General features: G+C 55.4%; 3 protein-coding genes across 3 annotated transcripts; 2 read left to right on the top strand and 1 right to left on the bottom strand.

Moving 5' to 3' along the window:
- Positions 1–824: 824 nt before the first annotated feature.
- Positions 825–5,846, top strand: BESB_029880 (cathepsin CPC2; the record flags this gene model as incomplete). Its single annotated transcript, XM_029361656.1, has 10 exons — positions 825–1,053; positions 1,784–2,101; positions 2,445–2,666; positions 2,980–3,248; positions 3,607–3,701; positions 4,042–4,105; positions 4,341–4,477; positions 4,694–4,931; positions 5,085–5,165; positions 5,310–5,846. The coding sequence occupies 10 exons, from the start codon at positions 825–827 to the stop codon at positions 5,844–5,846; spliced, it is 2,190 nt and encodes a 729-aa protein (XP_029215123.1).
- Positions 5,847–8,620: 2,774 nt separating this feature from the next.
- Positions 8,621–11,144, top strand: BESB_029870 (ADP ribosylation factor ARF1; the record flags this gene model as incomplete). Its single annotated transcript, XM_029361655.1, has 4 exons — positions 8,621–8,768; positions 10,121–10,279; positions 10,650–10,884; positions 11,135–11,144. 4 exons carry the CDS (start codon positions 8,621–8,623, stop codon positions 11,142–11,144), a joined length of 552 nt encoding a protein of 183 aa, XP_029215122.1.
- Positions 11,145–12,618: 1,474 nt separating this feature from the next.
- On the bottom strand, positions 12,619–20,750 carry BESB_029860 (uncharacterized protein; the record flags this gene model as incomplete). Its single annotated transcript, XM_029361654.1, has 11 exons — positions 12,619–13,131; positions 13,664–13,834; positions 14,498–14,674; positions 15,570–15,927; positions 16,530–16,648; positions 17,597–17,772; positions 18,342–18,441; positions 18,701–18,821; positions 19,251–19,362; positions 19,750–20,101; positions 20,688–20,750. The coding sequence occupies 11 exons, from the start codon at positions 20,748–20,750 to the stop codon at positions 12,619–12,621; spliced, it is 2,262 nt and encodes a 753-aa protein (XP_029215121.1).
- Positions 20,751–24,537: the final 3,787 nt, after the last annotated feature.

Genomic DNA, 24,537 nt, shown 5'->3' with positions numbered 1-24,537 from the left:
TTATCCGCTTTCTTTTGAATGTGCATCGACTCCAAAAACTCTTCACGGCTTGTGGTAGCGCAGGCACTTCCCTTTCCTTCTCGCGTAGACTTTGCGCGGCGAACCGCTGGGCGGGCGCATGCGGTGCTGCCTGTCTTCACTCAAGAACGCGACAAGGCGTACACATTTTTCCGTCTTCCGTTGATTCTGCAACGTTCGCGCGCTTTCAGGGAGTCCGTTTGAAGAGTTGACTGTTTGAGTCTGGTTCTTGTGAGCAGTAGGAGGTATCATGGTCAGCTCGGGTGGCACGCTCTGTCACAGAACCCGCTCTCCTTGCAATGGGATCAAAGCGATCTCGATGGCGCTCGACTGAGGCTTCCACCGCTCAAACAGGAACCCTTCTCCCTGCTTGCATTTGTCAGAGTCTTCCTGAGCATTTTTCTCATCTTTATACAGATTTCACGTTGTTTTCCTGGCCAAAGTTGCCCTTTTTTTCGGTGTATGGCGGGTTCAGTTCAGACTGTCTATACACTCACACTACGCCATCGTCAGTCACGAGCGTTTCTCATGCGACCTGTTTCGGGATTTGTTCTTATTGAACCACGGCTTTTGGAGCATCGGCCTCTTCGGTCTTCGTAGAAAGCCCGGTTTCCCTTTCTGGTTGCTGTGTAAGGCACATGGTGGTCATCGGTTGGTTCACCTGGTGCCTGCGCAGGTGACGGCGGAGGGGGGAAGCTCGGGGCAAAACGGTCCAAATTTGCGGTCCGTTTCGTTCCACCGAGCGTCATTTACAGGGGATATGTCGGCGGCCGAGTTGAGCAATTCGAAGGAAATGCGTGGCCACCATGAAGTCGCTTCTTCCGCTCCTCAGCTGCGTTGTTGGCCTGTGGGCAAGATGCGCCGCCCCGGTCCGCGGAGACTTGCCTTCGCACTGCCTAGTCAGGCATGTGATCGGAGAATGGGAGTTGTATGAGGGGCTTTGGCTGACTTGCAAAGGCCACTCCGACAGTTCAAAGGCGGAACTTCACGACCCGTACTGCGGATACCGCGTCCCCGACCAGCCAGGGAGTCACGGTGTGTCATCCCAATTGTCCAGTGATGGGATGTGGGCAGCCCAACACATACTAGTTGCTTGGCTTTTGTCCGATCAGCGATACATAACCAGCCTTTTGCAGTCCGTCCTGCAGATGTATTTCAAAAGGTGCCGCACCTCCCATATGCATGCCAAACGATCGCGGGGGGGAGTGTAGGGACAGGAGGCTCGTGACGAGGCGGCCGCAGCGGCAGCTCCAGATAGCTGCAGACGTGCATCTGCCTTAAATTGGAAGCGCTGCTGCCGCTGCGTCTCTGCGGCATCGAGTCCATTCGGGCATGCAGAATGGGCTTCAGTATTGGCAGAGCAACGACAAGCGACCTGCATGAGATAGACTCTATGCGTGGCTATCGAATATCTTGCCGCCGGGTAGAGTCTTTGTCTGTGCTGATTCCAATGCGTCCTGCACGCTCGTGTAGCCAAGTTTTTTCACGCAGAAACCCTTGACGAGTGAACAAGTTGGTGCTGAACGTCTCGCGGGTCTGACGGCTCGACTGTCAGACACCCCACCGATGGGTTTTATTCTGTCGGTACTTTTCATGTTTTTGGTTCGTCGCTAAACTCGCCTATCTGCTCTCTACTGTATCTTTCTGGCGTCAGAAAGTGAGGCGAGATGGTTGCGCTGACGGCCTGGAAGGGGGCGGCTAGCGCTGTCAAGCGCTGGCGCTCAGCAGCGTGTTTGGTTGTTTTCCTGCTTGTTTTTGTGTTCAGGCCCCATGACGCCCCCGAATGTGTCGCCCAGCTTCTATCAGTTGCGAACCTCCCGTTTCACGCTTCATCCGGATTTCCAGGTCGAGTTTGAGGATGGCGCGGCAGGTTGGTGGACGTTGGTCTACGACGAGGGCCTCCACCTCGAAGTTTCAGGGCCGCAAAATCGGCGCTTTTTCGCGTTCTTCAAGTACGAAATGGCGACGGACGGACGAAACGTGGCCTGGAGCTACTGCCATACGACGCTAGTTGGATGGTGGGAGCGGCTGCCCGCGGCGAACGATTCCGCCGACGCCCTAATTCCGAGTCCACCCTCCTACGGTGAGCACAGCCATGCCAGAGGCTTTTACAGAGTTGCGCGGACATGCGTTGGCGGCGAAACTGTGGAAACTCGAACGGGGGTTCTTCTATTTGACAGATTTCCCCCCCGCTTCCTCACGCTCGCTGTGACGTGCAGCTGGTCTGCACGCGCTTTCGCGTCGACTGCCTACTCATGGAGTCTCGCGGACTCGGATGCGCGCTCTGGAGGGCCCTATCCGGGGTCGTTTTTCCGCCATTTTTTCTCCTCCTTAAACCCTAGAGACAATAGCTGCTTAAATGTGGTAAGAATGGCATGTGCCCAAACTATGGTCTTAAGATCCCACGCTGTTAAATGATCCTGCAGATACACCGGAGCCGGTGGACCGCGAGAGCGCCAACGAACAGCTGCTGGGAACGATCAAGCGGGGTTGTTGGTGGGCGAAGAAGCTTGGAGAAGATATCTCGACTCCCACGAACGAAGTCCCGAAGGAGCGGCGCTCGCCTCTCGAGGTCCCGCTGTGGCCAAGCTCTCACCCACCAAACATCGAAGCAGTTGCTGCAGCTGTGCGGAAAAGTCTTCCTGAAGGTACGCCTCCAGAAACCGTCAAAAGGAATTCCGGATCGTCCGGAATATCTTTGTCAGATTGATACATGGTGTTCGATTGGCTTTACACTGTGCGCGTTTTTCGCGTCGAGGAGTCCGAGCACGAGTGAGAGGCGACAACGCTGGGGCTGTCGCAAGAGAGGGCGATCCGGGCGCGGCGCAGTGTGACGGGAGTCCACGAGACGCGCCTTGTTTGAAGTCCGCTTCACGCGTGATTCAACCTGCGTCTTTCGCGGACGTGGATTCTGCAGAGGCCTCTTTCGGTTTGTGTGCGATCTCCTTTCTGGCGGCGCAGGGGCGTCGTGGGAGCCTGTGAAGGAGGACTACATCGAAATCCACGGGCAAAAGCTGCGTTCGCTGGAGGAAGTGTGGTCGCGCGTCGGCAGCCAGCCGCTGTTCATGTCGAGGCAATATGCAGAGAAGACAGAAGTGACGGTCAGAGTCGCGCCTCCTGAGCATTTGCTCGACTCCGTGAGGCCGTTCGGTAGTCCCGCGGGCTCCGACCCTCCATGGCGAACGATTCGCGAATTCGACTGGACGAACGAGGAACATGTCTTTTTCCGCGTAAGAGATTAAGTGAAGTCCCCAATGTCGCACAGCCCTTCAAGATTATCGTGGAAAGCTGTCTGCTTCGCGAAGTCCCCGCTCTGTGGCCGTGTCGTGCCTCGTTGTGTGTGTTCGTGGTCGATTCAAGTCGCCTCAGAGGGCTAGGGGTGAGTCGGGTGGCTACGCCGAATAACAAGCGCCCCTTCGGTCCCGTGAAAAGGCAAACGCGGCCTCGTGGCTTCGGGGCGCGAGTCGCGCTGAGCGGAGGCCGTGCGTTCCCGCCTTCTGCTGCGCCTTGGCCACACATGAGTGACTCGCTCGGATCGTGTTGGTTCCCAGCCCCGCGCGCGCGAGAGCGTTTTTGTCTGGACTGCAGATTGGAAGACGCCAATCTGTCGTTCCAGAGGCCCCGAACCAAGGAGGGTGCGGCTCGTGCTACGCGATCACGACTGGCTCCGTGCTCACGTCTCGGTAGGTCCTCCGCCACCTCTTTTGTTGGAAAAAGCGAGTCAGGCATCCAGCTCTGACCATCCGTGAGTCCCCCAAACTCTCCCGAGTCGGGGCCTGCAGTGCAAAAAGGCTTTGTGCTCAACCAGGAATTTCCGATCCCTGAGTTCCGCGACGGGCCTATCCGGAGCCCAGCGTCCGTCCACCTGTCAGGCCCTGCCACCTGATGCGCACGTCCGAGCCGGCTTCCTCCGCGGCGCCAAAGTCCTTCGGGAGAGACACATGTGAACGGTCGTTGTCATTTCCGCCTCGTCTACGCGTAGGCCCCCAGCTGCACTGCGCGTTCTCGCCTTTGTTTTTGCAGACTCTGGATTCGCTATGCCTCCCACGACGACGTGTTTGGCAAGGTCCACGTTAGCGCTCTACAAGTAAGCGGCACTTCGAATTTTTAGAGGCCCAGTTTTCAGAAGAATCGGCGCCCATCAGTGCCCTGACAGCGGAGCAGCGCCCTTGCTGGCTTCCGTGGCGAGTCGCCATCTCTGATCTAACAGCCTCTGAAGGGTTTGGGGTCTCCCTCTAGCTCAGAAGTCGTCGCGCCTCCGCCTTCCGCGAGGCACGAAAAACGGGTGTGAGTCTTATTCTCTCTGTCGCCTCACTCTGCAGGGAACCAGCTGCAACGTATACAACCAAGGGTGCGACGGCGGATACGTTTTCTTGGCTCTCAAGTTCGGTCAGGAGCACGGCTTCCGCACGGAAGAGTGCGTTCGCGAATACAATAGCATGGTGAGCGCGCAGCAGAGGCGGGAGGGGGGGAGGGGGGGGACCGGACCCGGCGGCCAGGGTGGAGAGCAGAGGCCTTAAATGGGGTTTGGGATGCCCTCTCTGGCTCCTCGGCTCCGGCGCCCTCTGCCTGGGGGCCCGTGGGGTCGCGAAGTTGTGAACTTCGCTTCTCAGCGAAGTCGCGTCCCCGTGTGTGTCTGCCTGCTGCGGTGTCAGGACCAAGAGTATCGCGGCAGCGCCCTTGCGCCGGATTTGCAGATCTGTCACGACCTTGGGGGGCAGTTGGGCACGTCGGCGTACGGCTGCGACGCGCCGCCCGAGCGGACGCCTTTGCCTGGCGCCTGCTCGACGACGATCAAAGTCACGTCGTGGCGCTACGTCGGCGGGGTCTACGGCAGCTGTTCAGAAGACGAGATGCTTCGATCGCTCTGGGAGCACGGCCCCCTGGCGACCTCGATGGAGCCCACGAGTAAGGTGCTGCATGAGGGAAAGGGGTTGTGCGTTTTGCGCCGCCGGGTTCAGCGCGGTCGCCAACGTCGCGTGTTGACCCGCGGGGGTCAGGCGCGTGGGCTCGAAATCGTGCGTGCGCGTGTGATTCTGTGCCTCTCTCCACTCTGCGCAGGGGAGTTCGTCGTCTACAGACGAGGCGTCTTCAAGTCGGCGTACAACAGTATGATTCAGCAGGGAGAAAACTGGGTCTGGGAAAAGGTGCGTGACCGCGGTGACTCGCGGCAGAAAAGGAAAAAGGCGCCCAGCGTCAACGCACAGGTTGACAAGAGGGGTAGCACGAAGCGTGTGAGTTCTTGCTGATCTGCGTCTGCGTGTGCGCTGCTGCGACCTGCGAATTCTCAGGTTGACCACGCAGTCGAGATCGTTGGCTGGGGCTGGGCTAAAGAGGGTGACAAGTGGATTCCCTACTGGAAAGTTCGAAATTCCTGGGGAAGGAGTTGGGGTGAAAACGGCTACGCCAGAATTCTGCGGGGCGTCAACGAGATGGCCATCGAACGGGTCGCAGTGCTGGGAGACGTCGCGCTCTTTCGGCATGGGGAGCACGTCCCGCCTCACGATGAAGCAGACAAGCCCGTCTCGCTGGGTCAGATGTCGGCAGCGGCGTCGACGAAGGCAGCCGGAAGCTCGACCTCTGCCGGTAAAGCGCGGAACCCGACAACAACAGTGGCCGCCGCGTCGGCTGGTGCACACGGCGCGAAGGCTGCGCTGCGTCACGCACGAACTGGAGGTAGCTCAAAACATCTGAATCACGCAGTGCAACCTGAAGTGGACGCCGCATTTGGCCATGGCGTGAGCCGGGTCGGCGGGCAGCCCTCCAAGTCAAATAAGGGCGCTTCTCTTCGGTCGATCCAGCCCCACTACCAGGCGAAGACGATTTGAGCGCAGAAAGAGCCGGCAGGCCTGGGGGCGGGGATCAGCGGACGCAGGTGAGCGGCAGCGAGCTCCTGCGTGTGCCGCTCTTCTCGCGCAGTCCTCTGCTTCGCGACAAGTGACATTTTTTCCACTGTGAAGACGTGCACTAGCGCCATATCCATGGAAGTCGCAAGGTGTTGGTGCGCTACCGGCGCTGGCTCGGATTACGAGGGTGTGGAGGAATGTGTCATTCCTCTTTCGCATCGGGTGCGCCGCCGCGCCCGACACTACAACTGTTGTTTTGATATCGTTTTTTGATGTGGTTTCAACACCCTCAGTTGAAGACGCCACATAAATTCATTCCAATCAATTATGTTCAGAAACGTGTCACGCATAGAGGTCTACGGCTCTGGAAGCAGAATTGCGCAACTTTGTGAGTTCCGCAACGATGTAAACGCGAGGATGGTCTACTTTCTGAGCTGGTCAATTAGCTGTTTTGCTGAGCTCTGGGTCCGCTCGCGCCGTAGCATTACCGGACTAACGTCGCATCAGATTATGTATGTGTTATTATGATTCGGCTACTGCCGTGCGAACAGAGGTACGATCGTGTCGGGCACTCGCTTCATTTCACCATATTAGCGCCTTCCGCTCCGGGTTACGCATCGTGGAAAGTGAGATTCCACGGGGGAAGGCGGCCCATCCATGTTCCGATAATGACAAGCTCTGCCCCCACTACTTGTAGCCGTTCGTATGTAGGCACCAGTGAGACCACAGCCTGCATAAATATGCAGGGCAGCTGAACAGCTTGGCACATCTGTCGCTGTCACATCGCGCTGTGGCGTTGTCAGCCATCCACGTAGGTCGTCACTCCTGTCGAGCGTGGGTGGACAGCGAGCATGTTGTGAGGCGCCGGCAGTATTCCGAGCTGTTCAATGGTGGCTTTGGAAACGAGTCCCAACAACGCGGATGCAAAGCATCGGTTCCGGGAGAATTTTAATGTACTAGACACTGAAATCCAACTGTTGTTGCTGAACAGGATTGATTGAGTTGGGAACGCTAATTCACCGCCAGACGTGATAAGTAAGGACGTCTGTAGACAGCTTGTTCCCTAACTACCACGTCAGTCAAAAGGCTGAATTATCTAAATGGGCGGTGCTCCTGTGCCTTATTCTGCGTAGGTCACGCAGTTTGTACAATCGGCACTGTTTCGCTTCAACAGAAAGATCGACACTGGACGTAAGATGCAGTATGTCCGCGCCCGCACAGGAAGTTCACGTTCTGGTGCGAGCCCACTGTCGTGCGCCGATGAACATCCTCTCCCGCGGGAAAAAGAACCTAGTTTACGAGAGGAACCCGCTGGTGCATTTGGAAGACGGCTACCGGCAAGCAGCCGTTCCCCTCGCGTCGTATGTGAGGAAACTGATAGTTCTGTTAGAATCGCGCGAGCTTGCCAGTGTTGCCAAGCTGCCCCCCGCTGTAGAGTGCGTCTATTGTTCCGGAAAAGTGTTGTTGCGCGTGCTGGCCGCTGTGTGATTTGGACTTCGAAGGAACGCACAGATGTGCGTTTCATCTGCGTGTCTGCATGTCTCGTGCTACCCCGGCCGGCGTCGGGCCTGCGAGGAATGTGTAGACAAGGAGGCTTTTCGTCGCTTGGTCGTATTGCCTGCTCGCGTCACAAGGAACGAGTGTAAAGGACCCGCTACCGCCTCGATTCAGAGTTCGCTGGTCAGGTGTTTGCTAGTAATATAACAGAGTTTCCGTCCCTTTCTGGTTCAGGCTCCGCCAGCAAAAAGCGCACTTCCTAGTGAATCATCGGACGTCGTCGACAGACGGGGGTGATCATCCTGTGCGCTGCGTCCGGTGTTCCCCTCCTCTTCGAACATTGTGCGCTGCGCTCCAGGAAACCTCCGCTCGCGCTGTTGCTCGGGTGTGCCTGCGGCCTGAAGCCACTGTTCAACTCGCTTTCGCGCGCGCGTATTTGGATGTGCCCTACTCCCCTCTTTCTTCTTCCGTGCGTGGTTTCGGCCTTTTTGCACATGTCAGTGGTCTCAAAAAAGCTCCGCGTTTCTTGCTTCCGCAACGAACGCTGCTGCACTAAACAGGCAACAGTTTGGTATTCCTGTGTCGCTGGAAAAACCGCGAAACCGCTGTCTTCTCGCCCGGCGCAGCGCCTCCCTGCTACACGCGGGCGGATATGTACGCGTTTGCAGATGTAGCTGCATGGATGGGACCTACACGAACTCGCAGTGCGATTCCGTTGTCGTGTGTCGCGCACGTGTTGCCTTGGAGGATCTGACGCGGACTGAGGGCTGCTACCTTTTTTTCTGAGTCTCTGTCTGTTCTTTTTCCTTTTTTCGGCTTTCGTGATTGCCGGGCGGGTTTTTCCGTGAACGAGATTTCTGTCTCGCGTCTGCTGCCACTCCGTTCCTTTACCTATTTTCGGCGTTCTCGCGCGCCCTTCCCACTTTGTACATCCTGTCGGCTGTTCTCCGTCTATCTCTATGCCTTCCTCTCTATACACGCAGCCGCTTTTTCTCTTTGTTTCCTCTAAACGCGTTCCCTTCGGACTTACGACGCTCTAGGCGTGGAGAAAAGAGCAGACATTTCTAAAGACAAACACGCCGAAAAAACCGAAGCCGCTTGTCTGCGGTGCGTCTCCTCCCCTCTCCTACCCCCCAGCTTTCGCCGTTTCTCCCGTCGGGCTGTCTGCTCTTTCTGTCGTTTTTTCTCTCCAACTGGTTCCTCTGTTTGTGAGGAATCTTCTTTCTTCGTTTGCCTTCGTCGTTCGCATTTTAAACACAATGGGGATTGCTGTCAGCCGGCTGTGGAGCCGCCTGTTCGGCAAGCGCGAAATGCGCATCCTCATGGTCGGTTTGGACGCTGCAGGAAAAACAACCATCCTGTACAAGCTGAAACTCGGCGAGGTTGTTACAACAATTCCCACCATTGGTAAGTCAAGTGTTTGGCCGTGCAAAACGCCTGAACGCGGAAAACTTCGGTGCGCGACGGGAGCGGGTGCTGTCTCAGCGCCGGCGGGCCGTGCATTTTCTGTCTTGGGTACAGAGTCAGGTGCATTTAGGAGCCTGTGTTGTGTCTTCAACAGAGCAGTTGAAAAGCGTCCACTTTTCCGAGAAGGCGCGTCCTCGGTAGACCGAGGAGATTTTCTTCTCATGCCGGCTGCGTGTCTTCCACAGAGAGGGGATCAGGGGCCCTTGTGCAGTCGCCTTCAAGACTCGCACTGTTTCCACCGTTCGCTAGTTTTTTGTGTTTCAGACGAGCGGTGTGTGCTGTGAACTTTTCGGGATTTTCTGTGTACATGTATTGCTCCTACACCCACGAGTCATGTCTGTCGAGCGCGCGTGTATCCGTGGTACTACGTGGCTGTGGTGTCAAACTAATGGGTCGTCCAAGCAGAGAAGCGGAGGATCGCAGATCGTATAGTATCCCGTGGCTCGTTTTCTGCGGCTAGCACGACGGAAGTGAAAGAAAATAGGCACTTGGCTGTTATGCCCTGCGTCGTTAGATCAGTGTTCTGCTCCCTCGGCGTGTATTGAGGCGGGTGCACCTACGAGTAACTTTCCGAAAGACTCTGGAATCGTGTGTTTTCATGACCGTCTTGACGTAGACGAAGGTGTAGATTAGGTCCAAATCGCATCCGATAGTGAGGAGGCACTAAGGACTCAGGCCGAAATGCCTTTGTTTTGAAGCCTTGTGTGGCTATCTGCTTCGTGTGGCATCGAGAGGAAACATGACTTTTCCTGCATGTATATACTAGTCAAAGAGGTGTTTATTGGTGTAGGCAGTGCCTCTGTGGTGTTTCTCGTGGCTGGTTATGCTCCCGTAAATCGGTTTTCTTTTTGAATTCGCTGCATGCGTTGCACGTCTGCGTAGACGTGTGTGGATACTTGTCGTTCCCCTCTCGAGTCTTGATGCATGTGCCGGTCGTCTGGTGTTCCGAAGAGAATTCTTCGCTAGTCTCTGTATCTGTTTTGTGGGTGTATCCTTGCCATCCGCGTCACGCCTTGAACTCTTGTCTTCCGGCACGCTGGAAGGCAAAACTGTCACGTAGGATGTGATGGTCGCCTTCCTGTCGTGGCTGAGCTTCAGCGAATGTGCTTTTCTCGCCCGGCATTTGGATGTTTTTTTGTTCAGGGATCTGAGTCTTTCTGTGTGTTGTGTGTGACGAGTGACGTGTTTGTTTGGGCGGCTGCGGCGCGGCTGGTTTTAGAAGACGGAGAGAGGAGAGAGGGAATGTGCGTGGGTTGTTCATCGACGGAGGTGCGTGTTTTGTTTTTTTGTAGGTTTCAACGTCGAGACAGTGGAGTACAAGAACATCTCCTTCACTGTGTGGGATGTCGGTGGGCAGGATAAGATCCGCCCTCTGTGGCGCCACTACTTCTCCAACACGCACGGTCTGATCTTTGTCATCGACAGCAATGACCGCGACCGCATTGAAGACGGTGAGTAACCTGAGACTGGCGTCTGCAAGTCTGGATGCACAGAAGGAAAAGCGCCCATTCCTGGGGTGCATGCATCAGGGCGGGATTCGCTCTCAGGGGCAGATCCTCCTCTTCAGGGCGTTTCTGGCGGAAGTCGGTGGTGCGGCGAAGCTGCGCGCGGCGGCTGGCGGCGTTGGTGGACGAAGTCCCTTCAGTCTACGGGGGGGAAACTATCCAGCTGCGGGCGCGCCTGTGGCGTGAAGGCGTCTGCGTGGATGCGCTTCCCGAGGGGGCACACGCGGTCGTGGAATCCTGTGGTTCTTGCAGCAGAAGAGGTGGTGTGTGAGTCTGATTCGATGCGAAAAGCGCGTGTCGTGTGCCCGGTTTGCAGCGCGCGAGGAGCTCCACCGTATGCTGAACGAGGACGAACTGCGCGACGCCGTGCTGCTCATCTTCGCGAACAAGCAGGATCTCCCGAACGCGATGACCGCCGCTGAGGTCACCGATAAGCTGCATCTCCACAGCATCAGACACCGCAACTGGTTCATTCAGTCCACCTGCGCCACAACTGGCGACGGCCTCTACGAGGGCCTCGACTGGCTGTCGAGAACTCTCGCGCAGAAAAAGTAAGACCTGTGCGAAACAGAGTCACGTTCATGCACACCTGTCCAGCAAGAGATGTGCACGCGTGCGTGACCATGCGGATGAGTAGAGTCGCCTGCACAGCAGAGATAGAGTCCGGAATGTTTTTAAACAGTGCATATGTCATCACCTCGCCACGGGTTTCCGTTCGGCGCTGTGCCGTCAGCTGCGGCTTGTCTGCGCGCTCACTGCGTTCTGTTTCTTTGTGTGTTGTGTATGTGTTGTTTTTTTCAGCATTGATTAAGGGAAGAACGTCAGGCCGAGTCTTCCTTTGCTGTTTTTTATTTTCTCAAGACCCAGCGGCGTTGTTTTGCTCCCCGTGGATAGTATTTCTGAGCGTCTTCCTCTCTCTGGTTTTTGCCGGCTAGGCAGCCATTCGTTTGCGCTCTGTGTGCGAGAACCTTCCTTCTCTAAACACTGAAAAAACCCGAGGAACCAAACCAGTGAACTTAGCCTCGCGCGAAATACCGAGCCACGCTCACGGAGAGAAAGCACTCTCCACACAAGGAGCAGTTCGAGTGGCAGTCAGCTTCGTAGCGCGCCGCTTAGCTCTCACGTGGCGTGGTCCTGTAATCTATCAGAGATAGCGGCCTTGACGGTTCGCCTCTACAAATGCGCAGAGTGAAAGTACGGGGGCCGGAGTGGATCTGACGAAGTAGACACGCGAAATCAGTCACAAGATTAAGGCGGGAGAACCATCCGTTCACGTGTTCTAGGGAACACGATGTCGCACGAAAAGGAGGCAAAGCTGTGCAAGATAACTGAAGAAGTCGACTGTCGCCAACGGGTGAGAGACCGTCGCGGTCGACTGAGCGAAGCGCATGCCGCAGGGGACTCGAAGGCCGTCGTGCCTCGTGTGTTTGTTCTGGAAACAGGACAGCGCCGGAGACTTGGTTCGCTGCGATTGTTCCTACCGCACTCATCCGAATTGCATGCATGCATTATGTGCATCTGTGATGTCCACGCATGAAGCGCGGCGTCGCGGAAGCCCAGCGTTTCGAGCTGCACGATGATTCTGGGGCTCTTCGGGGCTTGCAGCTCGAGCAGGGCTGTTTCGCTACAGGAACCAGGGGTTTATTTGGCGACAGATGTACTTGCCCGAGCGGAAACCCGAGGGGCTCGCAGCGGTCAACAAGTTGTATCGAAGGTCCTTTCTCGAAAGCGCGTGTGTATCGGATGTTCGTAAATGTGTATCCATACATGTAAATGTATGTGCATGTATGTAAATGCGCACACGAGGGCGAACGTGGATGCGCAAATACGCCTATGCATGCGTACGTGTAGGGCTCAGGCGGAGATCCTGAGGCGCGTGTCCATGTCGTAAGGAAGTCTTTTTCAGTTTTTCCGGCGGTGTTTCACACGATGCACGTAGCCGCGCATCCGCTTGAATAAACCAGCGTATTCGCCGTTTTCCTGTGTCGCAGGAACTCTGCGGCGTGTTCTGGCACCCCTGAAAGTCTACCGCGCACATTTTCCTCAAGAGACGAGAGTCGTTTGTTTGAGGGACATGCGAAGGGCTCAACAGGCGAAATTTCACATGATTCTTGAAAGGCAGCACAGCAGCAGCCTCTCGGTAGGCTGCAGAATCCGACTTCCGGATTCCGTGGAGACTCCGTTGAAGACACGAGAGATAGCACTCTTCCAGTACTTCCTGTATACACACCCCGCAGAACAGTAGCAGTGAGTCCCGCGTCGAGCGCAGTTTTTGACGCTTTTTTCTAGTTTTCCGCGTGTCTCAGGTGCTCGAAGCTTTTTTTCAAGGCGGCCAGATCCACGAGACCCTTAAAGTTTTTTGGAATCGGGCCTAGTTGAAGGAAGTCGGGGCGGCTGGCCTTCGGCAGCATCGTGGCGTCGCTCTGTCGCGCGCGAGCGAGGAAATTCTTCTCGATATCGGCGCACAGAGTCTGCCACGCCTCTTCTTCTCTCTCTTCGCCTTCCTCGCCTGCGTGCCAGCCTCCTTCTGCCGCTTGGGGAGGCCTATGTCCGGCCTGCGTCTCGCTTGGAGGTTTCAGCTGGAGCGTCACGCAGCAGCTGTCTTCGTGCTCGCTGCAGATTTTCATTCCGACGACGGCTACTTCGACCTGGTTTTCAGTCAGCTGGCCTCGGTAACACGACAGCAGAAACCTCTTGAGATCTGCGCTGATTTGAAGGGTCGAGTAGTTCGCGCCGCCTTTGATGAGAAGATCTGCGGAGCGCGTGACCCAGTAGTAGTCGCAGGTTGGTGACTCTTTCTGCAGGCGAAAAGAAGGAAAAACAAAGCATAACTTTTAAGCGCTTCGTGCGCTCGTCTTCCAATGCGAGCTAAAAAGAATAGCAACTAAACTATACTTTCGTGACTGTTTCATTCTTTTGAGAGTGAGACGCTTACATGCATACACAGATCTGTATTCCCACGGCGACACTTCTTCTCCCTTCTCCACTGTCTGCTCGAGCTTTTCTCTTCTTGCCTACAGTGGCAGCGTCCCCTCCCCCCGCGCATAGCTTCCTTCTTTGTTTGATTGACATTTAGTCGCCCACATACAGTCAGGCAAGATATATTTCTCTATCGCAGGTTCGGTCTCATGCCCCGTTATCCTGCACAGATCACAAGGCTCCTGGGACTTGTCTTCCACGCCTTTGTCTCTCTAGAGGCGCGACGCAACGCTTTGCCTTGATCCTCTCCCGCAATATTCCTCTTTTCCACTGCGTCCGTTCTGCTTCTCAGGCGCCTCTGAATCTGGCTCGACGCTCCCCTCTCTGTCGCAGTCTGTCTCTCTCACGTACTTTCTGCGTGCCCTCGGGGGCGCGCAGAAGGAAGCAGATGTCGCCGAAGCCCAGGTACCACCTATCTTTCGAAAAAACCGCGCGCGTGCCCTCGGGAGAATTCACGTAGCCCCGCATGCAGTTAGCGCCGCGACAGACCAGAAACCCTGGCTCGCCTTCTTCGCACGGGGCCTGTTGAACCGAAAGGGAGTAAGGCGGGCGACGCGTGCAGCGGGAGGGCGTGCAAAAAAAGAAGGAAAAAAGGAACACGCGATGCAAGGAGCCCGACGAGAAGCCGAGACCCAAATGGAACAGCATCGCAGACGCCAGAGGAAGGCAAGAGGAGGAAAAACTGACGGCAGAGCGTAAGAAAAACGAGGACGCAGAGCCTGAGGAGAGAGGACAGCGATGGCGAGGAAGCAGATGTGCCGCAGAGACACGGTGCTGGAAAACGCTAGTAAAGCGGAGGACTGCACACATCACCAAGATCTACGGTTTACGGTGGAGACAGACAGCCGCGAATGCGGCGACGGGCGAGAGACAGGGACAAAGACGATCAGAACCGGAAGGGAGACACACGAGAAACACGATAGAAAGGACGAGCTCCCAGTTTGGATCCGCGAGCAGGCAGGGAAGTCCTCTCAAGAAGCAGCTGCGGGGCGCCGACTCTTTGATATGGACAGAGAGGCGCTTGTGCGGACCTGAACTCGAAGAATGAACTTATACAGACCAGAGTGAACGTGAAATGGCGTCTCTTTCTTTGCTTTTCCAAGTTAAAAGCAGTTGACAGACTCTTCAGCGCAGCAGCGGTGCGCAGTCTCGCTAGCGGAGAGCCGAAAAAAAAAGGGCGCCTACCAAAAACTCCGGGCTGCCGGGGTCGACGCTCTTCACGATCTGAACTTCTGTCATCGGCGGATGAGGCCTCCCGATGTAGAAGCCCACCTGGCGTTCGCCGCGAAACTTGTGGCTCCAGCCGCGTTCCAGCGCCCGGTGCATGGCCTCTGTTCCGAGGTCAAAGGGGGTCCCCAACACCTGCACTCCACGCGAAAGGCGCCCTTTTATGTAAATGAAAATACATAAATATATATTTTGAGGTGCTGGTCCCTACACGCGTGCACGACGGAACAAATCGAAAGAGATTCTCTTTCCCGGTCGCATCTTACCTCTTGCATCCAAATAGAAACTGGCATACACTGACTTACATGCTGACGTAAACTCATATGTATCCTGACATATGCTGTTATATACTGACATATACTGCTATAAATAGTGACATATACTGATATATGCTGACATGAACTGATAAACGTGCTTTCGTTTACTGATATATAGAGTTATATGCTGATGTAGCATTACATACTGATATATCTACACACATTGCTGACCGTGGGCATCGCTCTTGGACATATGCGGGCTAGCACAGTGTTCACGTGTCCACGCATCAATCGCTACACATGCAGAGTTACTCCAAGATCCACTCACATATACACTGATGTCTATATATCAAATATATCTATCTATATCTATCTATACTTATATATAGGTGTCTATCGAACTATCTCTCTATCTATATACACCTAGTATGGGCTTCAGTTTTTGCTGCTCCTTGCATGCGTGAACACGTGAAGCTGATAGATTTCTGTCTCTCCTAATTCTAAAAAAGGCGGAGGAGCCTGTCCGCGGGGCTGAACCGGCCGGCTGCAGAGGACGAGGTCGCTCGCTCACTCGTCTTTCCGCGAGTTTCATGCTCTCGCCGCCTTCTGTTCGTGCGCCACGCGAAAGAAATCTGCATCCCTAAGCTGCCCCCCCCCCCTCGCCACCTCGGCCGCCACCCCCATCCACGTACGCGCGGCAAGGGCCGCAAAAAATTGAAAAAAACAGGAAAAATCGCAGAGTCGCGCCTCCTTGATCCCCACGCTGTATGTACCTGCAGACAGGTCTCCGTGGAGCCGAAGCGAATCACCGGCAGCGTTCCAAGGAGTTTTTCAAACGTTTCGAGGGTCGCGGGGCCTACTGGCGCGGAGCCGAGCAGCAGCACCACACCTTTCGGCTGGAGCGCGCTCGCCAGCCTTTCCACAGAGAGGCCTCGAGGGAGAGCGGAGCGCTGCGCGAGCTCTCGCAAGAAATCGATGTGCCGCGAGACGAGTGGAACGAGGACGCGGAAGGGCGGAGACCTTTCTTCTCGCTTGTGCGCAGGCCGGCCGGCGCCAGGATTGCGTTCGCTAGACTCCGCCTCCGCGGCTTCCGCGATCTCGCAGAGCACTGACCAGTACGACGTGGTGTACCTACGCAGGGTCGCACCGAGAAAGAATTGTGAACAGAGAGATTCCGCTCAAAGCCAAGACTCACGCAGCGGCTCCGCAGGAAAAGTTTGCTTGCGGTCGGCCTCGCGGTCGCGCCCGCACCCCTGCAGGCGATGCCGCTGCGAAGGAGGCGCACTTCCCGCAATTCTAACGTGCAAACAATCTCTCTAAGCGGCGCGGCACAGCCGCGAGTCATTGCCCATCGGTGGATATATCTCTCCAGGGTTCCTTCGCCCTTCCGCTCTTTCTTTCTGTGGAGAAGACGTTTCCGCGGCTCTCTGTGCAGCGCCTAGCTACAAGCCTCTTCACCCCCTTCCACGCTGTCGTTATATGTGAATCGCGGAGTGTATCCACGCAGAGAGAACTTCGTTTTCGGCTTCCTCTTCCTCGCAGCTAGCAGGTTTGAATGTGCGTCGACCTTGCTACATACATGTCTCATGTGCCTCTGCTCGCATGTCGTCTTTCACTCCCGCAGTTGCACTTTGTTGCTCTAGACCAGGGGAGGCGTTCCGCCCTCCATCCGTGCCGCCCCCGAAGCCCTCTTTCGTCTCTCCTTTTTATTCTATTGCTTTTGTCTGTCTCACTTGGAGATCAGGTGGATCTTTGCGCGGGGGAAGCTGAGGCCGAGCTGCAGCATCACGGAAGAATTTACGTGATGGAGGGGGTTCAGAACCACGAGGGTGAGGCGCGTGTCTTGGTCGAGCTGCAAGAGCGACTTTAAAGAGAGACAAGAAGTCTCCATATTACTAAGCGCACAGGAGCCAAGAAACGCGACACGAACTCGACGTTGTAGTCGCAACGACAGCTGAAAATGAGCGTGGGCACACGTCTACGGACTCGTGCAGTTGCATGCCTGCGTGGCGAAGAGGGATTGAGAAAGGAGAACTTCTTTTACGTTCGTGAAATAGAAGAAGGCGAAAAGGGAAAGATGCCACCCTGTATGTATATATATATATATGTTATATACATATGTATATGCACATATGTAGGTACAGATATCGCGCAGATGCCGAGACAACAGTTGACGAACTCTGAATGCCCTTGTATATACTTATCTATATTTGAATATGTATTCCTTTCGTGGCAATAAAATGTTGGAAAGCCATGACCTGAGGGCGCAGGCAACCGCCTTCAGGCCAGAGACGAGAGGGCAGGGAAGGCGGACTGGAAGAAAAAAAGAAACAGGGCACGTGTGCACCTGAGACTGGAGTTTGAAGAAGCGGGCCCTCTGACCTTCGGCAGAGACAAATGAAGAACAGCATGCACACATGAGACTTGCCTCAGTGGCTGCGGCCGCGGGCGCTGAAGCCGCGCGAGAGGTCGAGTCGGGTTGGAAGGCCCGTCTCAAAGTTTCGTTTTCTCACTTGCGAGAAAGGGCGGCGCCCTTTGGGAGCCCCGTCGTTCCAGAGGTGAAGACAATCTGCGTGAGAGGCGTCAAGCAATTGCAACAGACACAGACACGTCAGGGGCCGACTCCGCCGAGCGGGCATGCGACTCTGTCGGATGTGCGTTCGCCTTGGATGCAGGCTTTCCGCCTACGCAAGCAGGACGTCTGAAGATATACAGAGGCGCTCGTCGCATGCAGCATCCAAAATCCCCATCCTGCTGCAACCTCTCTGACGATGTGCAGGTAAGTTCCGTGGCGGCACACCTTGGGCCGGACCCACCAGACACTCTTCGTCGCCGGAGTCGTCTTCTTCTCGTCCGCCTGCGCCGCCTGCGCTGGCCGCACGCGGCTCGGGTGAAAGCCCGTCCGCGAGTTCTTCTCTTTCGCTCTCTGTGTGACGCGCGTCGCTCGCGGCGCCACGGCGGCTGGACTGAGTCCCCCTGAGAAAGAAGAGAAGCAAGATTTCCGCGGAGAGACAGCCAGGCGAACTGCAGAGCGACCGCGAAGCCAAGCCAGCAGCCCGGCGCTCAGGAAGGGTGCTAAACGCTAGACCTCTACGATAGGATGTTCAGAGTGCGGGCCGCTAACTGCATGCCTTTCAGTTCACCTGCATGCGCAGATGCGTCTTTCTGTCGACTTGCCTCTTTGAGGATTGCTCATCCATCCACCTAGAGGCAAACGTTCCTCTACGTCTCATGCAGACTCGTGTCTGTGATGCAGATGTGTGTGTGAGAGAAGCAAACCCCTCCGCGACCCTGTCACCGAAGTTTTAAAAAAATACGCACGAAATGCTGGCCGCCGTAACCGCGATGGGAGAGCAGAGTTCCTCCGCCGACAGAACCTGAAGTGAAGTGGGCAGCCGACCGAAACACGAACGCAGTCTGAGGCTCGTGCGCGACCTCTCGAAAACGAATTCGCCGCATTTCTATCAAATAAGTAGCACAAAAGCCCCCGCGTGATATGTTCTCCACGCGTCTGCATTCATGCAAGGATGCTTGCCGATTCCCACCAGAGGCAGGCGCCCAGCCGCCCGGCACGCACTTCACATATTCGCGAAGCGCCTCGAGTATCGCGGCTTCCTGACGCTCTTGACACGTTTGCAGCGTTTCCTGCCATGAAATACGACGGCAGAGCAGCCGAGTATGGGCTTAAACGTCCGCGCTCAATCTAGGCATATATGCATATACACACATAGGTCTAGTGTGCTGCAGCGAGCCGCCGCAAGAGAGGCCATCACACACAGGCGGCACGCATCCGAGAATAAATTTACCCATACCTTGCCCGCTGTGACCTGTTCGTTGTCAGCGTTTCAGACTCCGGAGGCGGATGCGTCGCTCAGTTCCTCAGCCAAGGCAGCTCTGAACTCACTTTTAATCCTCCCTCTGCGGCGGCTTCGCAGAGCTTGTCGAGGCTCGCAGCCGGCACGCCGGCGTCGACGATTACGGCTTTGCAGTGCGTGGAGTAGATTTTATAGAGGACGCGCTCGATGCTGAGAAAGGACAGGAACTGGAAAATAAGTTCGACGCTCTGGATACCTCCTCAAGAAATACCTTGAGCGGCACAGGTAGGCATGATGGCCCTTTCTATTCGCATGCTGGCGCTTGTGCTGATTCTCCTACCTATATATGTCCATATGGATCTAGGCAGAGTTGAAATCGCACACGCAAAATATGTACGTATTTGTTGAGTTTCCACAGGTTGACGCGTAAGTCGGCACAGCGTACACTCATGATCTAAGCGCAGCTGCGCAAGCTCCCAACAGGTGTATAAATGAATGTAGACGAATGCAGAAATGCATGTGTGTGTAGAGCGCTGCGTGACGTACGTACAGAAGCCGGGTGCTGCGCTTCGCCGAGGCGTTGCATGCACTGAAGGCGGGAATGCATACGTGAGAAGACGCTGTGTTGCATTTCCCTACTTGTCTGCGTCCCAGTTGAGAGTGACCGGAACGTAGCCAGAGACTGAAGCCGCCAGGCGAAGCACGACTTCCTCCAGTCTGTTGCTGGTCATGTAGTGCGCCATGCGTACACCTTTCCACGCACGAACGAGAGAACACAGCCTTAGCATGGTTTTCATCCCTCCCCCCCTGGTGTATCTATGTGCTCTGATGCACGTCCACCCGTGGGTTTCGTTGCGATTGAACTCCCGAAAAACCTTCTAGCGAGGATGCTCAGAACGAGTGTTCCGTCTGCCTACCGAGATCGGAAGAGGTGCTCGCTGATCTATACCAACAAGAGTACCTGAAGCTGGTGGATGAGGCTGAAAATTCCGTGTTAGTTCTATCTATCTATCTACCTATCTATGTGTATATTGTCACGTGTTCTCTATCACCTTGAAGTCTCAGGACATGTATCGGGCGATGCCTTTTTCGAGACCCGCGTTTCGCCGGGTGCTTCGAGTCTGAAGACGCCTCGCACCTTTCAAGTGTTGCTGAAAATCGCAGCAGCTCCAGCCGTTCGTATGTTCGCGCCCTACGCCGCAAAGCGAGTCGCGCCGCTCCGCTGGTCCATCTGCGCTGTCTGTTGTGGCCTCTCGGCTCGATGATCCCGTTTCTTCGGTGGTGTCGGAGTTCGTTCGCGTCTCCGCGTCTTCGCCCGCGGTCTCTCTTCTTTTCAGCCTCTCGTGAGCGCCAGGGGCGCAGGTTTGAAGTATTTTTCCTGCGATTTCCAAGGGCGACGATGCGAGCGCCTCGCAGAGTCGCCCACACGCCACATGCGCGCGGGCGTTTAGCTCCGAGCGCGACAGCCACTCTGACGACACCAACGCCTCCTGAGAAGAAACGAAAACGCGCTCCTTTAGTGCGGGTCGTGAGGAGGACGCTTACCAGGCTCCTCCAGGAGTTCTGTGGAGTAGACGCCTACCCATGTGCCATGCATGCGAAGTGCGCGGCATTTATTCATACACGTGTATGTAAATATATTATATGAAGACAATGCGTAATCACATATTAGCGGGCGAAACACGAGCGCGTGGAATAGCCCCCTGGCAACAAGGCGTCGATGCCAGGGGCGGCAATCCTTTCCGCAGTGACAACGACCAGAATTGGACAGGATAGCTTAGCACATGGTACACGAGTATTTCGCTCTCCGGCGAGCTTCGCATGGGCCTCAATGCACACGCAAAGGGGCGTGCCGCATTCATGCATCAAGCCCACGCCGGAGGGAACACGCGCGCTGACACGTTAGGTTTGGGCCGCTGTGCAATTCTACACAACCTAAGCAGACACAACGTGGCGGACCTGCCATCGAATGCCCCTGAAAGTAGTCTGAATAGCGCAGATGTCTGAGCCGAATGGTAAGGTCAAAGCGACGCACCAGTGTACAAGTATAATACGCTCGGAGACTGCGAGACTCACCTCCCTTTTTTCCCAGTATCGCAGAAACCGCGCGTCACTCTCTTCACAGCGTGGAGACCACATCTTGACAAATCCCTCCTAGGAGTATTTTCTGTAGCTTCGCGAAACACGGAGAAAGTTGAACATCCCGATGGCTACCCTCTCTCTCCTGCCCTCAATTGTTTTCCTCAGTATTCTCTTAGATCCCTTATTGTTCTGTGTTCATATGTTACACCGGGACACATATGTCTGGCATGCGTTACTATAGCTGAGCCCAGCTTAGGCGGAAAAGGCGGCAAGCGCTAGACGCCTGTTCAGGGAAAAATTCGTAGCACCGCAGGGGATAACGAAAGAAAAGCGCTCCCTGAGCACACCGCTTTTCGACAGAAGCATTATATCGCGATGCATTAGGACGATTCAACGCTGATTGACGCACTTTGCACAGGGCAGGGACCGGGGTACGATGGAGAGCCAGGGGTAACGGCATGACAGGTAGACCGTGGTGGTTCGTCCCTGACTGAGTGGGACTTGTGCCTCGAGGAAAGAGATACTCAGCTGAACCCTAAACCCTAAAAGAGAGACGCGGGTCTTGCTTTTCACAAACGGAACCAACGACGAGTGAAGTTGGCCTTCGCCTCTCAAACGCGCAGGAATTCCCCGCAAGATAAATGGTGATGCACTACTGAGGAAGATCAACACCAAGCCAAGGGCAGTGGTGCCGGCATGAAATCCACCTAAGGAAGAACTAGCACAATGCCTCTATAGACACAAAAAAGCTAAAACGTAGGCCCCGGTAGGCGGAGGGAATTGAGTCTCGCGTTGTTTGAAGCGCAAAGAATGGACAGACGCTGCCCGGGCTTTATTGCAGTTTTTATCTAGAGAAGAGAGTGAAAAGTGAAGGAAAAGGATGGAAACCAAGACGGCTGCTGCAAATCCAGGAGCCCTGGGCGCCCCTTAGCTCAACACACACGGCCTGAACTGAGGCACACGTCTCAGCTGCTAAACACACACACCTGAAAAACCTAGCAAAAAACCAATATTTTGTGCATGCAAACGAAAAGTTCCCTGGCACAGGACTGGTACAGATCGGAGATCCAGATTACACGCACGAATCTCGGTGCCAAAAAGCACCATCTCCCCTCGGAAGACTAATGAAGGCGTATTCAGCATAAATTTACTCATACGGCGTACACAATATTATCCATGCGCACAAAGGCATTCGCGCGTTCGCTTCAAGTTTTTGGACACTGCCTGAAGCCCAAAGAGCTGGACACTCTGGTGGAATTCCATCAGTGAGTGCAAAATATGCTTTTTTCAGGAGGATAATACACAGAAGCCCGACATCGCTTCCGGGCTTCAGAAGTGTCAGCCATTGGGAACGTACTCTAGATGTAATTGTGGAATCACCCCGGCCCTTAAAGGCAAAAACAGCTCAACAACGAGGTGGTGTTTTAATTCGATTGTTGCTAACGGTCTTGTCGTCTGATCTCCGAACGTGTAGGACGGCTCAAAGACCTGCACGTGGAAATCTGTGAGCTTAGAATCGTCCGTCTGCTTGTCTGTGAGAACGAGTTCATTGCTCTGGGTGTGCGAGGGACAGCGGTGAGGGGCTGCTCGGTTGGGTAGACTGGCTGTGGGTTCTATCTTGCTCACTCAGGTCGTCAGCACATTGCAGAGCGCCCCATGAACGCCACGAGGGCATCTTATCTCCGCCTCGTTGCGGTACAAGACGCACGTGACGTCAGTTCCAGCAATGGAAAACTGCAGTATAGCGAAGCCACTAGAGCCTGACATAACAGCAGCAATGGTATGCGTGCCACACTGTCGGTCGTCTTTCACATTGAACAACGCTCGCGTGACCAACGACTACCGCTTTGGCGGAAAGCCAGGGCTCCTCAAACTGAGCGTCAACACCAGCCGCCGTAAACCAGCAAGGGCGGATGTCACGATCGCCACTCAGCCACGTGTTGATGCTAACCCCGCTGACAGTCGTGTTCCTTACCGTCATTTCGGGGTGCCGCCCGGAAAGGCGCGGTGACAACGGCGGCAAAAAAGAATTGGAAAAGTACATTGACGCAAGCGTCGCTCCTGCCGTGGACGTGCGGTTTCCCCTTCCGTCAGTGGGTATGGAAGAGCGCCCCTCCTTCCCCTTCACTGTCCTTTGTGGGCGACCGATACTGTTTTTGGGACAGCTATACACGGTTTGCAGTGACGCGTTACTGGTGAAGGGCCTCTCACACCCAAGCCTTTTGGCCAACCGTTGAGGCATCCAGATCAACTGGCCTGCTCACGAGACGCAGCCAGCAGAAGGCCCTCCCAACTTGGATTTCAAGCGGCCTTTCGCGCTCTGGCTCGATTAGGCACTTTCGTTGGGCACGACAGTCTTCACCACGTCATAATAGCCACGGAAGTCACGCACAAGGTAGACAGGCGCAGGTTCTGGGTCCCCACGACCGGCAACACGCGGACAGAGACGCTGGGGTGGCTGCCCGGCATCGGTAGAATACACAGATACACAAACGGTACAACTCCGCGGCAGCCAGTAGCACTGCCTGTGGGCTGGAGGCAGATTCGCTTCCGAACGCGGCGTTATCGCGGAGAAAGGCCTCAATCTGCAGCTTCACGATGCCCGGCCTCGCAGCCGATCCAAGGACAGCAAACACCAGGGCTCGCAGGTGAGAGTGCTTGTCATGTCGAACGCGATAAACCTCAGTCACGCGCACAGTAAATGGAGACACGTTGGGGTATTCGCTCAGTTGTAGTACCCGCTCGACCGCCAGACCCATTTTCCCTGCAACGCGCTCGCGGTCTTCTCTCCTCATTGCGACAAACCGCGATGCGTATGGTGAAGGTCGTGGCACACGATGCGACGAATGTGAGCTTTCTTTACTACTTTGCTGCTCAGATGCGTAGGCAGAGGCCGACGACGTACCCGCCTGCAGAGACAAACGAAGCGTAAGGCAGTCACGTTATCTGGTGGCTGCAGACAGCTCTAACCCAGGCCCTAAGAACGAGGTTTGTGCCACCCTCTGAATACTGATCGCAAGCATGTGCCATGGCTGGGCGCTTGGAGGGGAGAAAAAACTTACTTCCTCGCTGCATACAGGAGACACAAAACGAACAGACATGAGTACGTTGCGGCTGTGTGTATTGTATGAAAGTGAGTCAACTACTGGAGAGACTTCTGTCAAACGCTATCCTCGAATACCTGGATTTCTCACCCTGAAACGGAGGACACACAGGACACACACCAAGAAAAACTAAAAGAAGCGTGACAGCAAAGACTACACGTGGCTCTCGACGTCGCCAATATATGGAGCCGTCCTTGTGGGCTGGCAAGAATCTTACTTCGAGGAGGGAGGCCCGAGGTGGAAGGCGACGAAGGCTCTTCCTGCTCAGTGGGTATCCGTTGCCTGAGGTGCGGCGAATAGTGAAATAACAAAACATGCCGCCACTGTTTACATGCAGTGCCAAGGTCGATGACCCGTATTTGTGCCGCGGGAACGCTGGCGGGGAGAAAAGAGCAATACAGAGATAGAATATGTCTGATACTTCCTGCAAAAGCACGTGAACCGGCATGCTGTCAAGTGCACCGGGCCCCGCTCCTGCCCCCCCAGCCGACATTAACAATTAGTAGTTGTTTGACGGCGGTCGCCGCGTTGTGCGAACCGAAAAGCGCCTAAGAGAGGGCAAGGAAAAGTGAGTTTGCACCCTCAGGCACTTTGTGAACGTGCTCGACTAAACGTTCCAGCCGGCAGATCAGGCCTCTCCTCCATATCTGGAGCCCGAGGATCCGAAACGCCGTCGAGCATCAGAGAGAACTGCCTTCTCGCCTTCTCGCCTATGTCTGTGAATCGGATTGGTGCAACCT

Source organism: Besnoitia besnoiti, chromosome XIII (assembly GCF_002563875.1).
Source record: "Besnoitia besnoiti strain Bb-Ger1 chromosome XIII, whole genome shotgun sequence".
Taxonomy (NCBI): Eukaryota; Apicomplexa; class Conoidasida; order Eucoccidiorida; family Sarcocystidae; genus Besnoitia; species Besnoitia besnoiti.
This window is presented reverse-complemented; position numbering and strand designations above follow the sequence as displayed.